Consider the following 16,498-nt stretch of genomic DNA (forward strand, 5'->3'; position numbering starts at 1 on the left):
GGCAGTAGAATGGGTTATACTGATGAGGTCAGTGACTTTAACCATGGCGTTGTCATAGGATGCCACCTTTGCTACAAGTTTCAGTTTGTGAAATTTCGGTCTAGCTAGATCTGCCCCTGTCAACTGTAAGTGCTATTCTCAAATGTAAACACCTACAAGCAAAAACAGCTTAGTTACAAAGTGGTAGACCGTGCAAACTTAGATTGGGGCCACTAAGTGCACAGAGCCTATCCTCTGTTGAATCAGTAAAGAGTCAGCTAAAGACCTGTGCGTTAGGAGCTTCATGAAGTGGGTTTCAATAGCTGAGCAGCTACACACAAGACTAAGGTTAAAATGCACAATGCCGAGCATTGGGGGGGTGGAGATGGGTGTAAACCATGCTGCCATTTAACTCTGCGGCAGTGGAAATGTATTCTGTGTAGTGACAAATCACACTTCCCTATGTAGCAGCCTGATGGACAAGTCTGGGTTTGACAAATGCCAGGAGAACATTACCTGCCTACAATGCAGTCCATTGTGCCAACTGTAATGTTTGGTAGAGGAGGGATAATGCTGTGGGGTTGTGTTTCAGAGGTTGGCCTAGACCCCTTTGTTTCAGTTAACGGAATCCATAATATTTCAGCATACCAAGCCATTTTTGACATTTGTATGCCTCCAACTTTATGGAAAAGTTTGGAAAAGGCCATATTCTGTTCCTGTATGACTGAGCCCCAGTGCGCTAAGCAAGGTCCATAAAGGCATGGTCAGCTGAGATTGGTGTGAAAGAATTTCACTGGCCTGCACAGAGCCCAAACCTCAACCCCATCAAAGACTGGAAATTGCTAGCCTGGCCCTGACAAATGCTCACAAATGCTCTTCTGGACGAATTTCAAAATCTTATAGAAAACCTTTACAGGAGAGTGGAAGCTGTATGTTTAGCTAATGGGAGCTATCCAGTCACAAAACCTTTATATCTTGCTAACATCTATGAATTTCCCCCAGCCTACCTGATTTAGATGTTTGTTGAACCTGTCTATCCTGTCCTTACTTGACAATATTAGGAGGGTGGTAATATGGTTAGTGTCGCTAATCCAGGTAAACATACAGTTTAGGTGGCCAGCTAATTAGGCTATGATCTACTGATCTAAACCATTCATTTTTAGTTTAGCCTGTCATTGACCTGAAACACACACAGGTGTTAGCTTACTCATTCCCTAACTAGCTAACATTGGCAAACAGAAACATACTGGTGCTCTGATGAATTGTGCAGCCTTGTTGTGGTAACAAACCTCTTAGAAAAAGTGTCTGACTACTTTATCTGAGGGGGGACTCTATTCCAGCAGCTTGTAACTTTGCAAAGAATGTACAAATAATGTATTTACACCTATATTATCTGAAAACATACAACCAGTTATTGTGCCAGTGTTGTATTTGAGTAGTCTTTTGAATAGAAACTGTCTTTGAATTAAAATCAAGTTTTAAGTCTCTGTTTGAAGCAAAACAAAGGACTGATCTCACCAAGTGAGTCACTTGAGTCAAAAAAGGTGGTTTCCCAGGCGACTTCTTCAGATGAACAATCCAAGTCAGTGCAGAGCAGTTAGATGTGGACCTTCAGGTCCATGTAGAACTCCAACATTAATGAAGATGGAGCATTTGGTCAGTGACGCTCCATGTCATTGTTCATAGTCCGTCCAATCAGCGCAAAAAGGTAAAAAAAAGAAACTCTTTCTATAACACAACAGAAAACATCAATAGTCTCATCAAAATTATTTCAATAAACACACTTTTGTTCATAGATCTATTCTCTTGTACTTACAACCCCATTTCCACAAAAGCTCGGACACTGTGCAAAATGTAAATAAAAATTGCATTGATCTGCAGATCATTTAACCCCGATATTTCATTGAAAATAGTATAACAACAACATATCAAATATTGAAACAGATAAAACTGATAAAGGTAATAAAAACACCTGGTGGTTGATTGGCAACAGGTCAGTAATATGACTGTGTATAAAAAGAGCATCTCAGAGAAGCTGAGTCTTTCAGAAGTGAAGATGAGCAGGGGTTCGTCACTCTGTGAAAGAGTGCATAAGCAAATAGTGCAATAATTTAACAATACCATTTTTCAACTTAAAACAGCAAAAAAAAAAAAATTTTCGTCATCTGTAGTAGATATTAACAAGATTCAGAGAATCTGGAGAAATCACTGTATGCAAGGGACAAGGCCAAAATCCGGTACTGGCTGACCATGATTTTTGGGCCCTCAGGTGGCACTGCATTAAAAACAGATGTGGACAGTGGAAATCACTGGCAGGGCCTCAGGAACACTTCTGAAAATCTCTGTCTGTGTCACTGCAACCACACATGCAAGTTAGATTTCTAAAATGCAAAGAAGAAACTGTACATGAATAGGATCCTGAAATGCTGCCACTTTCCTTGGGCCCAAGCTCATTTAAAATGAGGAGAAGTGGAAAAGTTTCCTGTGGTTCAACGAATCAACATTTAAAATTCTTTTTTCAGCATAATTTCAAAACACAGTGAACACGTAAAAATAAGGAGGCTCTATTACCATATCCTGACTACAACATTATCAACTTCTCAAATGTTTATTGCTAAATTGTATTAAAAGTATACCATGAAGCAACATTTGTACAGCAAATTGCTTATTGTGATTTTAACAATAAGCAGTAGGCTTATATGACCAAATAAACCAAACAGTAGGTCTATGAGATCTACTCAACTGAGCCTCAAATCTATACAATCTAACTAAGCAAGCAGTAGAGCTTTATGACCGAACATTTGTATAATGTTGACAAAAAATATTTAAGTAGCAGTAACAAAAATATTTAAGTAGCAACTTCAAATTTTCTAAATGTTTATTTGTGTAAATTCTTTAAAGGTTTCTGTTGACTTAATTATTTGAGTGATGTGAATAAACGTTTTCCATTGCATAAGCTGATAATATTTGTGTCAGTTAAGTATTATGCAATTATGCAAAACAAACTGCATCAAAATAATAGCTCCTCTTGATTTTACCACTTTAATGGTTCTGCTAACTTCTGGTTTACAGAGCATTTGGACATGTTAATCGTGGTCATTATGCCTGTGGGGCTGTTGTTCCTGAGCTTGACCCTACTGACCTTTGTTCTTTGTGGAAGACAACTAAATGTAACCAACACAGCTCAGGTCAACCTGTGCATAAGCCTACTGTTGGCTCACCTCCTCTTCCTGTTCAAAGGTGGATTCCTGAAGTACATACATGCTAATCAGGTGAGAAATAATACCTTCATACCTGTCTCAAATGTCTTGCAAAGTTTCAAACTGTTACATATTTATATTAATTATATTTTTTTTACTTTTAAAACAATAGTTTTTAAGAGATCCTTTAGTTTGTCTGTCATGATTAACAAAAGTACGTGTTTCAGTGTTAGTCACTATTATAACATTAACAGTCTATAGATATTAGTATGTTTACTTTTTAAGACATGCACGCACAAGCATGCTACTGTTTTATAGTTGATTAATGATGAAAAATTAAGAATTCTTACAGCATCCACATATTCAGACATCAGTGAATGATGAGTATTTCCATAAGACAAAATCTTCACGACCCCTAGATGTTAATGCAGTCTGTAATTTTAAACCTCAATTAAAAGAATGTGAAACACTTTACAGTGGCATTTCCACATAATTACAAATTAATATTTTTATTACACTGTTGATGATAGGTAATAATTATATAATTGGTAATATGTGCTAATGTTATTTTAGGACAACAGACTAGATGTTAGTGGAAGTAAAATAATAAGTATGTTTTATTTTCAAAGGAGCAAACCAGAGCAGTAGAAAATAAACCAGGCCAGGTTAGAACCATGAGTGCAATAAAAACGGTACAAGGGGAACCAGAGAGCAAAATCAAAAACATATACAGGTCAAAAGCCAGAGTAATGTGCAATCCAAAACACTAAAGTAAAAAAGGAGAATCCAAAAGAGAAACGTGGGCCAGAAACGTGAAAATACGATAAGCACAAACAAGAAAAAAATGGTCAGTATAGTAAATCACCTCCACAAAAAGATGTTGCCATCCCTATGCTTCAATTGGGTTTGTGATAGATAGATAGATAGATAGATAGATAGATAGATAGATAGATAGATAGATAGATAGATAGATAGATAGATAGATAGATAGATAGGGCAAGTTCCCTAACCTCCAGCCCACGACTGCGCCCATAACATGGGCAGATGTTGGTACTAAAATAAAGTGTCTAGGTGTGGAGTGTCCAGATGTGAGAGATATGCGATAGTGACTACAGAAAGTGCATTACGTACAGTAAGGTGTTGAAATGTACAGATGGATAAAATTAAACCTAAAGATTTAGCATGAGATTAAAATAAAACCTATGATTTAACATGAGATTCAGATTCAGTCCTCGTCTCTCCTCTTCCCTCTTCTCTTGAAGAGCTGAAGAGTTAGGGAGCTTTACAGTTCTGGGGACAAAGGATCTCCTGAGTCTGTCGGTTGAGAAGCTCTGTGACAGCAACCTGCCACTAAACATGCTCCTCCTGTCCATGATGATGGTGTGCAGTGGGTGGCCATCATCCTCCGTAATGGAGAGCAGTTTGTGTAAAGTCCTTCTCTTGGCCACCTTGATCACAGAGTCCAGTTCCACACTTGTTAAAGGACCTCAGCCTCACCAGGAAATAGAACCGGCTTTGCCCCTTCCTATACAGGATGTCTGTGTTGGCTGATCAGTCCAACCTATCATACAGTTGCAGTCTGAGATACCTGTAGGTTTATTACCCTCTCCACTTCAACCCCCTAGAAACTGGCTGTGTGGGCAACCTATCCCTGAGAAAGTCCACCACCATCTCCTTGGTCTTGGAAATGTTCAGAAGCAGGTTGCTCCCACAGCACCACTCCACAAAGTCCTTCACCAGGGCATTTACTCCTCCTGCCCTCCCCTTATGCAAGCCAAATGGGAGTGTCATCTAACAACTTCTACATGTGTACAATGTGAAGACAAAGGGGGAAAGTACAGTCCCTTGTGATGCTCCTGTGCTGCTGAGTATAGTCTCTTCAGCCTGACATACTGAGGTCTGCCAGTGAGGTAGTCAGTAATGCAAGAGACCAGGTGCGGATCCACTTGCATTCTTACCAGCTTATCTCTCAGTTGGAGGAGCTGAATGGTATTAAAGGCGCTGGAAAAATCAAAGAACATGACTCTTACAGCACAACTACCCTTGTCCAGATAAGAGTGGGCTCAATGGAGAAAGTCATCTTCTACTCCCACTTTCTCCCTGTAGGCAAACTGAACTGTCTGTTGGATGTTGAACCTGGGGTCTGAGAAGGTGTAGAAAAAGTCGCTCCAGCATCTTCATGACATGTGATGTTAGAGTGACCAGCCTGAAGTCATTGAGTTCAGAGGGTCTCCCCCTCTTAGGTACTGGAATGAGGCATGATGTCTTCCACAGTGTGGACACTCTCCCCAAGAGCAGACTCATGTTGAAAATCCTTTAGATTAAAAATCTGACCCTTTTCCTCCATACATAACACTAAATATGATTGCAAACAGTTCCGTTTTTTTTTTCATTTGACCAGAGAACACTGGGTCTTTCTCCTGATGATTAACTGCCAATCCCAGTCTGGCTTTTTTATGCTGGTGTTTTAGAGGGATTTCTTCCTAGCGTGACAGCTCTTCAGGCCATGGTGATGTAGGACACTTTTTAAGGTAGATGTAGACACTTTGGTACCTGATGGCTCCAACTTCTTCACCAGTTCCAGGCTGTTATTTTGGGGTTTAGTTTAACGTTTTGGACCAAAATTTGTTTGGTCATTGCTTAATTTGTGCCTCAATCCAAAGCAATGCAATGCCTGTGTAGTCCCAAGATTTTTATATTTGCATTTGTACAGACACTTGTCATATCTTCAGTAAGTTGTGAAGGTCTGCAATGTTTTCTGAGGCCTTGGTTCAGTTGTTTGTATTGTCACATGGCATCAAAAGCAAAAGGATCTAAATTATGCCCATAAAGACAGCCATGAGATAGAATACGAGAGGGAGTAGGTTATCGTGAAATAACATCACGGCTGTGATTTGGCCGCTGTCGATCATCACAGCCATGATGTTATTGGCGATAACACACTCCTCGAGTGTTCTATTGCTTTTATACAGTTAAACAAATGAAGTAATAGATTAATAAACTGGGCCATGAATGCGGCGTTTAATATGTTTTAATGTTCATTTCCTTCCACCAAATTATAGTTCCTTAATGAGCAGATTGTTGCTACGTCAGAGTAATGAGCTCCGCCCACTTGCTGCAGAGCCAGCAGTTCGTCTCCAGCTCCTTATACCAAATTCCCAAACTGTCATCTGAGCAAGCAAACTCAGTGGTGATGACAGTTTGTGAATTTAGTGTAGCCTCATCTTCAGAGTCTGACAAATTCGGCTGTCGGTCAAATGTGATCTAAAAAAGGTGTTCTTTTTGTGTTTATATGCAAAGTAAGAACATCCAAATGGCTTGAGCATCTCCTACAGCTGTCAAAGTCATTGCTTAGCAATGTCGTCTCAGTAGAGCGATACAGTGTTTGTGAAAAAAAATGTGATGTTATGATGAAATAACAGCATGGTTAGAACACTTCTCAACCAATCAGCTTGCGTGGCTGGACCTAACTGTTGTATAAATTCCTAATTAAGTCCTAATTATGACAGTTGGCCAATCAGAAGCTTCCAAAAGTAATTACATAAATTTCTGGACACTCTGAACACTTTAAAGAGACAGTCTGCTTAGCGTTTGTGAATTATTTTAAATTATATAGTGAACTCAAGCTGACTAACTAAAGCTCTCTAGTTAATTATTTTAAAATTATCTCTGATGTGCATAACCTAAATAACCTCACAAATGTATGCCAGCATGAAATGTGTGAAAAAATTAAATATGTTTGGCCTAAGTATATATAAACTTTTGGCCTTTTCTAAAATGCCACAGATGCACAAAGCACATGTTGTTTCAGAATATTAGCAAACTTTTCAGTTAGCACTGAAAAGCATTTTGTTTATAATTGTTATATAATTAATATATTGTTATATAATAATAATACGTTTTTTATTCTCTATCTTTCTCTTGTCTAGGTGGTGTGTGCTGTGCTGGCAGGCTTTCTACACTTTCTCTTCCTCTCTTCTTTTGTCTGGATGTTCATTGATGCTGTTCTGCTCTTCATCTCTGCAAAGAACCTCACAAAGATCAGATCAAGGCAGAAGAAGATGCTTGGCTGGAAATATCTGACTGTGATTGGATACGTTATTCCTCTGCTTGTGGTGGGTGTGTCTGTTGCAGCAGTGCCTAATGGATACAGCAGTGAAGAGTAAGTGGTGTGGTGGAGCTGTTTCATTGGGTAGGGGCTTAGCTCATGAACAAATTTTATGTTCAACCTTTGCTAAATTTCATTAGATGTATACTGAATTTAGTCAATTACAATTTGTCAAGCCAGACTAATATTTGCACCATATGTGTTAAGAACAATTTAGAGCTTCTGAACAATCCCACCATACAAAGCCACATCACAGTAGAAGGTGGAAAAACAGTCCAGTCTCATTAACATATGCATGTTTCTGTCAAAAACGTGTGGGTAAGAAATAAAAGTGGGAAAAAATACTAAACTTCACCTTAATGAAAAACAGCAGTTTGGCGGATTGCCAATGGGCTAAAAGGCTAATCAAGTAATGTTCTGAATTACACTCTGTTTAATTCAACATAAAGTTGAAATATACAAAGGAAACTAAGTTATCTGAAACTTTTACTAGCTTTGCTTGTCCAGACTTCATGTACGGGTGAAGTCATGTGGTATTGCACCCAATACCAGAAAGAGCACAAGTGACACCTACAGCCTGACTTCTCCTCGATAATTCAGAGGAAGTCATTTTTGTTTTTTAATTTTCTTTTATTTCACGTTTATTGTTCAGCCTTCATTGAGGTGCTTCAACCGGAGTTACCTGTGCATCCCGGTGGCACAGCGGTAACTCCACAGACCTCCTTACAAACTACTTACTAGTACCTTTTTTTTTCTCACTGGCTTTCAGTTTTGCACTTCGGTCCACCTCCCTGCCGTCCCATAACACTACTAATAAAGTCTACTTCTAAGACAGTTTCCACATAAAGTACCATTCTGTTATGTAACGTTCTGATATGTTCGTCATGATTATATAAAAAGGTGCAGAATACGGCATTGGTTGTGATGGTACAATACAAATATTTTAGTAGAGTGTTCTATGTTGTATTTGATGTTGGACCAGCTTCCTGCAACAGTTTTTGTTTCACATGTTGCTGCTGTATTGCATATTTTAAGATTCTGTTCCTTGTGATTCTTGTTATACAGTGAAATATATGTCTATATGTTATATATGCACATGTACATTCTCAGAAATGTTAATGTTTTACCCATTAACTAGTCATAAGTGCAGTCCAAAAACTAGCTAAATAAGTTAGTAAATATGATCTAAGATATGTCATTTAAATGGGTAGATTTCTTTATAAAACACAGTTGATGACTGTTTTGTTTAGGGGAAATCAAAACACAAAACAAAAAATCTAAAGGCAGAATTGTTCTTCATATTTGATTGAAATCTATTCTACATTTTCTCTCCATAGATGCTGGCTTAAGAATGACAGGGGCTTTTATTGGAGCTTCTTAGGCACTGTGTGTTTCATACTTGCAGTAAGTACTGCAAAATAAAGAAGAGAAGAAAATGCAAAATGTGTTTATGGGTGACAAAGAATTCATTCAAATGCTAAGTGAAGCAACATTTGCTCTTTAGTCTTTCTTTTAACAGTCTTTCTATTAACAGCTCCCTGCTTGTTATAAGGCTTGTTGCTTATTATACAATTGCTTGTTATAAGGTTCTTTGCTGTCGGAATTAAGGTGGGAATTTTACAGAAGAAGCAAAATACATTCTTAATTTTAATGGTTAATGTAACATGACTTTTTTCAAGGTAAACATTTTTTTTGTTGATCTGTTCATTATGAAATTTTTGCACAGTGTAGAAGGTAATTGGAGATTTCAAATGCCAAAAAAAGAAAAGAACAAAAGGAGAGATACAGGTTTTGATGCCACAACAATATGCCATTTTATTTCTTTGCATCACATTATATCACACTAACACTCACTTCAAACTGTTTTCCACTCTGCAGGCAAATGTGATTCTCTTCATCGCCATCTTCATCACTGTCATTTTCACTCTGAAAAGCCTAAACAATGAGATCCTGCAGAGGAAACAAACTCAGGATGATAAGAAACTCATCAGAACTGTGCTGTTTAAAACCATGGCCCAGTTTTTCATCCTCGGTTGCCCCTGGATACTGGGTTTGTCCATCAGTAGCAGTATCGTACTGGAGATCATCTTTGTGATTCTCATCTCCCAGCAGGGCACCGTAATCTTCCTGGTCCACTGTGTCCTCAACAAAGAGGTGAGCCACCACACAGATCATCACTTCCACATACGATTCTCCCTCCCAGATGCTGTTTTTATTTATGTCTTTCATTTTGAACCAAAACATTCCCTGCCCCAGTGTTTTAACAAAATATATGAAAAAGAATTAAAAGGAAAGAAAACACTGTTATACTTTATATGAATGTCATGTTTGTAAGCATCTATAAACACATTTATAACATGTTATAATGCATTCATGTGGCATTATAAACATGGTTATAAATATTTATAGAAACAAATTACATTGAATTACACTTTGTAGCTATGTTTATTATACATTATGAATTGTTACTATAATGCATTATAAGCTTTTGTTAATAATATGTAATAATAATAATAATAATAATAATAATAATAATGTTACATTTATATAGCGCCTTTCACAAACCCAAGGTTGCTTCACATAGCATGGGGAAAAAAGAGACTGTATACAGTCTGTGCCAAAGGTAAAGACACATACAAAGTATTTTTCTTACAGTCTCTCTTCACTCTGTAAAACTACAGTGATGCTTATTCCTGCTGGCGTTCTATCGGATATGCAGTGTTAAGTCAGTGCCAGGCTAATGGTGGTGCACATTAACAGTGGTGAACATTAACAGTGGTGAACATTGACTTTCCCACATTGGGTAAAACACTGATGTTGCTCTAGTTTAAACTCTGACATCTGAAGCCTGTAAGGAGCTTTATTGTGGATGTTTTAGTGTTTCAGTAAATCCTTCAGTAAATACTTCAACTTGAAGCCTCAGTCTAAACCCTGGAGGAGGCTTTAGTCCAGTACGCTTCACTTTACCCAGAGCTGAAAAATACAATTTATGAGCTCTTATAATTTGCTGTGAACAGTACTTATAATACATTATGTTAACGATTTATAATGGATAATAAGCATGGCTGTAATGTGTAATGCATTTTATAAATAAATATTTATATCCATGTTTATGACACCTTATGAATGCCTTAAAACATGTTATGAATGTGTTTATAGATGCATAAAAATGTGACATCAATAGAAAATTATACTGAAAACAAAAAACAGTACATTTTCTAATAAACTGATGTTCTTTGTTTTTTAAAAAAGAGACAATAATACTGGTTTAATCAGTGCACTTTAATGACTGTTTTTATAAAACACAAAATGAAATAAAAATGTAAGTATAAAAAGCCCTCAGAGGTCTAAAGGTATTACTGTGATTGTGCAATTCTATTTAAATGTATTCACATCTGCATCATTTCTTATGTCATACATTAGTTACATAAAGAGTTACATTTACATTCATTTGACTTTCTCTAAAAATCAGATTAGAGCATTAAAAATAGAAAATATATAATGTTTCTTTTCTTGTCACTAAAAACGTTTTCCTCATTTACCTTTTAAGTTCAAATCATAATAAAACACCTCTTCTTCTACATATAAGCACAAACATGGTATCTACTGACTGTCTTCATTAGGCATTTTGAACAGGGTCTTTATTTATTGTATTATTCATGTATTTTTTTGATTATTTCTTTATTATAAGATGATGTCACACCACAATACACCTGTTACATTTGCTGTCCCTTTGATTTTATTGATGTTACCTTATTTGAAGTTTTCTCATTAAAACCTTCCCTGTCTCTTCTGCTTCCAGGTCAGGCAGCAGTACAGGCAGTGGTTACACACTTGCTGCCCATGCAAAAAGGCCACCAACTTTAAAGATGACCAAATGACAGAAGCAACATATCCATCTACTAATGCCCACTCAGCTTGATGACAACATCGAATAATTACATGAAATAAAGGGTAAAATTACACTCCATTTAAAGTAATGTTACTTTCACTGTTTTGTATTCTGGCAATATTTTATCTGGAAAAAGCTGGGAAAGAAACTGTGGTGTTATAACAGTGAACTCTATATGTTATATACCGTTACTTTAATTCCTTAATAATTAAAATAGTTTTTAATTTAAAAACATCATCGTGTTCTTTATGCTATTGTAATGCTGATGAATGTGAATCTGCTATTAAATTTCTTTTAGACCAGAACCTTCTATCACCAAATTGGTAACACAATTTTATTCCAAGTAGTTATGGTCTATTTAAATTGATCCATTAATCGTGAATTTTTAACACAAACCAAGATAAAAGCGAAAATAAGTAAAACAAAAATAAATTTCAAAAATGAAGATGCAAGGTTTTAACAGTGCAGTTTTTTCATCAAAATAAGTTAATTGCTTGCATAGATTTCACATTTAATACACAATTACTGTTTATTTACTGAATTTAACATACTTAGAAAAATGTCACATAACATCTGGTCTATGGAATCATTTTCTTTTTATATTTTATGCTTTCAATGTTTAACAGTGCATTAATATGATAGCTGATGCACTGATGATAATCTTAGATTATTGCTTCCAAATGCAATGATTTATACAGTGCCATAGGGGAGGGGAGCATAATATAATAAGTATTTTCAAATTGTTTTATATTAATATTTGTCATTGACTTTACACTCAATCTTTATCCTGGAAATCTACCAGCCCATAGAGTTCAGATCCAACAGATCTGGCTCTGATTATCATTGGAGTGAAATTAGAGGTGTGGTAGATCTTCAGGACCAGGACTGGGTATATTGTGATAAGATTATGTTGCATTATGTGTTATTATTAAACAGTTACTCAATATGTAAACAAGTTCTCACCTTCATGATTTTCAATAATTAAAATGATAATTCAATAAACATATTGAACTATGAATCTCTCTCTCTTCAGAAATATTCACAGTTATGATGGAGCCTCATATTTGTTGTACTTTACAGGTAACACTTTACAGTAAGGGTCACACATATTGATTTTTACTCATAAGCCATTTATATATTAATGAAATGTTCATTATCATCAGTTATGTCACGGTTGGCTCATCCCACTCCATGTGCCCCTTTGTTTAGATCTTCCATGTGCATTTGTTTTGGTTTTCTAGTCCTGCCCCCTCGTTTCATGACTCCACCCCTGATTGTCTCCACCTGTGTTTGCACTTGTTCCTCGTTACCCCTATGTATTTAAGCCCTGTGTTTTCCCCTGTCTGGTTGCTGGTCTTTGTTATCTGCTGTGTTCGATGTTCTGTTCTGTTCTGCTTTGCTTGTTCTGTTGGATTTTGGTTTGTCTGTCATGTCTGCCCCCTCAATCTCTCCGTCTTGGCTATGTGAACTTGGACCGTTTAGACTATGACCCTGAATTTGCTCCCCGTTACAAGTTTTTACTTAGTAACTGATTATGTACTTAGGAATTAGTAATTGACTATACTGCTGACTAAAATCTTAGCTTGTTCTTAGTTTAAAGCATATTAACTAATAATAGTCCTGCCCCCTCGTTTCAGGACTCCACCCCTGATTGTCTCCATCTGTGTTTGCACCTGTCCCTCGTTACCCCTTATGTATTTAAGCCCTGTGTTTTCCCGTCTGGTTGCTGGTCTTTGTTATCTGCTGTGTTGGATGTTCTGTTCTGTTTGTTCTGTTCTGCTCTGCTTGTTCTGTTGGATTGGTCTGTCTGTCATGTCTGTTCCCCGATCTCTCCGTGTTGGCTATGTGAACCTGGACTGTTTAGACTATGACCCTGGATTTGCCCTTAATAAATCTTGCTTATCTCAGCATGTGCATCCGCCTCCTCGCTCCCCGTTACAAGTTATTACTTAGTTACTGATTAAGTACTTAGGAATTAGTAACTGACTGTACTGCTGACTAAAATCTTAGCTTGTTATTACTTTAAATGATATTCACTCATTAACTGTACACTATCTGCCAGTTATTACACAGTTAATGAACTGATAATTGTATTTACTCATATAAAGACGTAAAATGTTCGTACTAAAGAAGCTCGTCTCATTTATTACCTATTAACTAACTGTGGGGTCTTATGTGGAACACAGTCCTTAAACTGTACTATTCACTTTACTTCCCCCACATACTAAGCTGCCCCACTATCCTCAGAGCTGTCCTTACATTTGTACTGTTTCACTCATTACTTCATATTGTTATGACCCGGTCTACAGTCAGGCCATAAAGGAGAATGAGAGGGGGCTCACTCCCCAGACCTGCTGCCAGACCACACACTGGACACCAAGGAAGTCAGAAAATGTCCAGTTTACATCAAAACTTAAGTTGGCTTGATGGCTTCAGAGACAAGCGTATGTCAAAATAAAAAACAAAAGTAGTAACGAATCTAAATGAACCTGAAACCAAAAGAAACAAAAAGACATATGGCTATACTAACATCCTACCTTAAAAAGGAGAAAAAGTAAGTGTACCCACTTACAGTGTTTCCAGTGTACACAGAAATATATATATATATTCAGAAAATAGGAAAAAGGAAGTTGAGTGATGTCATCAGTGTGATTTTTATTTCAAAATATGATTTTTTTGTGTGTAATCACCAGTGACACAACTCCTGGATAACAACTGCTTTCATTATATATTTCATAAGTTTTGACATTTGTTTCCTTTGTCACATAAATCACAAAATTCCATAGTCATATATGGATTATTGAAGTTACAATTGCAGAAAAATGTGGGTCCCCCCCCCCAAATATGGCCTCACCCTTTACACATGACTGTGTGGATAAGCACTTCTGTGGTGACTGGAGTTCTATATAAATGATTTAAAATAAAATAAAGGCGTAATTGTTAAAATAATGTAAATATTTTACAATTTTTAAATATATAAATAAATTGTAACCCTAACGTGTGTTTTTTTAAGTGTCATATATCTGTAAATTCTAGGGACACAAAAATGGATGTTTATGTAGAAACATCTAATTTACAAAGTCTAACTAAAGAAAGGAAAAGAAGGAAAATACTCTGCTCGTTTGCCGGTGGGCCGCCCAGAAAGCGCTGAGCAAAATGTCAGCAGACCACTGTCTTTGCCATCAGTGGGCCAACAGTAGCCCACTATCCTCTTGCTATCAGGGACATTACTGTAATGAAATGAGATGATTAACACAAACTGAGAGGTCTGAATATTGAAATAGAAGACGTTTGTGTTGCACAAATTTACATATTAGTGACACACTCTGTGAACTTCAAAGGGAAACTGATGCAAGATTCACCAGGGGGGCTTCTTTCTCTGACAGTGGGGCTGTGAGAAGGTTTATGAGAATTCACTCACCCACAGACATGGTTTAGTTTCACTTAGAAGTGTTTAGCTTCTTAGAAGGGGGCATTGTTAACGTTTGTGAAGAACACAGCTCTCCCTGGTCTGCTTGGATGGGAAGCCTCTGGTGTCAAAATCAGGCATTAAAGGTATGGCACATCAGCAGCACCCAAACTAGCAGATGAAATGATGTTTTTCTCCTGCTTTCCTAAAAAAAAAAGCCTTTCTACTATCCATTAGTCTCGACTACATGTGCCATGAGTTCTTGCTTAGGTTCCATGATGGAACACGGCCAGAAATCCAGGCCCAGGCTAAGCACTGTAGGGTGTGTGTACGAGGACTGAAGTGCTGACTGTGTAAAATACGTTACAGCAGTTGGGGGAAAAAAGCTTTGGCTGTGACAATAATTCAGGATCTGAAGTACAGAGTCATCCAATAATGGCGGTGCCAGTCATTTGGCATTGTATGGTTGGGTGGGTGTGGGCGTCTGTGCGCCCGCGCGCATTCTTCCCTGACGTGCGCCCTCGCGCATTCTTCCCTGACGTGCGCCCTCGCGCATTCTTCCCTGGCGTGCGCCCTCGGACTCGTGTGCAGTCGTGCATGTTCCTCCCGTGTGTGCGCGCCCTCCCGCACGTGTGCACGTTCGTCCCATGTATGCATCCATATACAAACTGTTACTGGCTGGCCTTTCCATTCGCCCCCACCTCATCTAGGGGGACGGGGGGGTGTATATATGGGTGGGTGTTTGTACATATTGGGGTGATGTGTATGTATATATGTGGGTGCATGTATGTATGTAGGAATGTATATAGGTGTGGAGGTATGTGTGCGTAGGTGTATATATAGGGGTGGAGGAATATAAGGGAGTGAAGGTATGTAGATGTATATATGAGGTTGAGTGTATGTGAGGACAGCTGGTTCTGGGTAGGGGGATTGTTGTCCCCGGTCCTCTCCCGGCTGCTCCCCTGTGGTTGCTACTTCCCCCCCAGATGGGGGGCGCCTTGGGGCTTCAGGGCCTGGCCTGGTACTCCGGCGTGACAGTTGGCCCGCTCCCCTGGGTGGTTGGGCTCCGGGGCGGCTCAGGGCCCCTCGGCGGGGATGGGGCCCTGCTGGGTGGTGGGTGGCTCTCGGGCGTATGAGGCGCTGGGTCTTTGCTGCTGCCTCGTGATGGGGAGGGGCATCCTGGGGGCGGCTCTGGTTCCTCTGGTTCCCCTGGACCTGCGCTCCATGGCTGGGGGGGTGCTGTCCGGAGTCCCCCTCTCCCTTCCGCTGGGGTGGGCATGCAGGGGTCACTGGGAGATACGGCCCAGGGTCTCCACTGCTCCTGGGGGGGCCGCGGCGGGCGGGATTCCCTGGTCTTTCTCTGCCTTCCTCTGGCCTCTGGGGGGATGTTGTCGCAGCTTTCTGCCCTCGATATTGAGTGCATCTTGTGACAAATTTATACTGTACTGCACTCACAAACACACACACACACACACCCACATACACATACATCAGTCATTTGTGCAGTATTTCCAAGTGCTGTACGTCTCAGGTACACTTTCTTCTCTTTTCTCAGGAGCAGCAGTTGGTGAACCATCGCCGTGGCATTTGCGCTGTGTTTTTCTTTTTTTCTGCCCTTATGTTATTTCCCTTTTCTTACCCCCCCTTTATCTCTCCTCTCCCTTCTTTACAGATTCCCCTGGCCTGTCAAGTCTGGCATGATGCTAACACATTTTCATTAAAATATCAAATGTATAAACAAAATGAAATCAAATAATTAAAAAATAAATAAAGAAAGAAAGAAACACTGACAAGATGAGCCTATAATCTATAGTGCTCATTTTGGAAAAGTAAATCTGTTTGGCACAGTAACGCAGTCTGACCATAATTCTGATTGCAAATCTGCCAGACAAGACAGGCAAAAAAAAAAA

The 16,498-nt window shown here is 38.6% G+C and overlaps 1 protein-coding gene across 1 annotated transcript; it reads left to right on the forward strand.

Annotated features, from left to right (window-relative positions):
- Positions 1-7,220: 7,220 nt before the first annotated feature.
- Positions 7,221-12,113, forward strand: LOC119264833 (adhesion G protein-coupled receptor E3-like). Its single transcript, XM_037543880.1, has 4 exons — positions 7,221-7,341; positions 8,625-8,691; positions 9,166-9,441; positions 11,090-12,113. The coding sequence occupies exons 1-4, from the start codon at positions 7,241-7,243 to the stop codon at positions 11,207-11,209; spliced, it is 564 nt and encodes a 187-aa protein (XP_037399777.1). The 5' UTR covers positions 7,221-7,240; the 3' UTR covers positions 11,210-12,113.
- The last annotated feature ends 4,385 nt before the right edge of the window (positions 12,114-16,498 follow it).

The sequence above is a fragment of the Pygocentrus nattereri genome, chromosome 12 (genome assembly GCF_015220715.1).
Source record: "Pygocentrus nattereri isolate fPygNat1 chromosome 12, fPygNat1.pri, whole genome shotgun sequence".
NCBI lineage: Eukaryota > Metazoa > Chordata > Actinopteri > Characiformes > Serrasalmidae > Pygocentrus > Pygocentrus nattereri.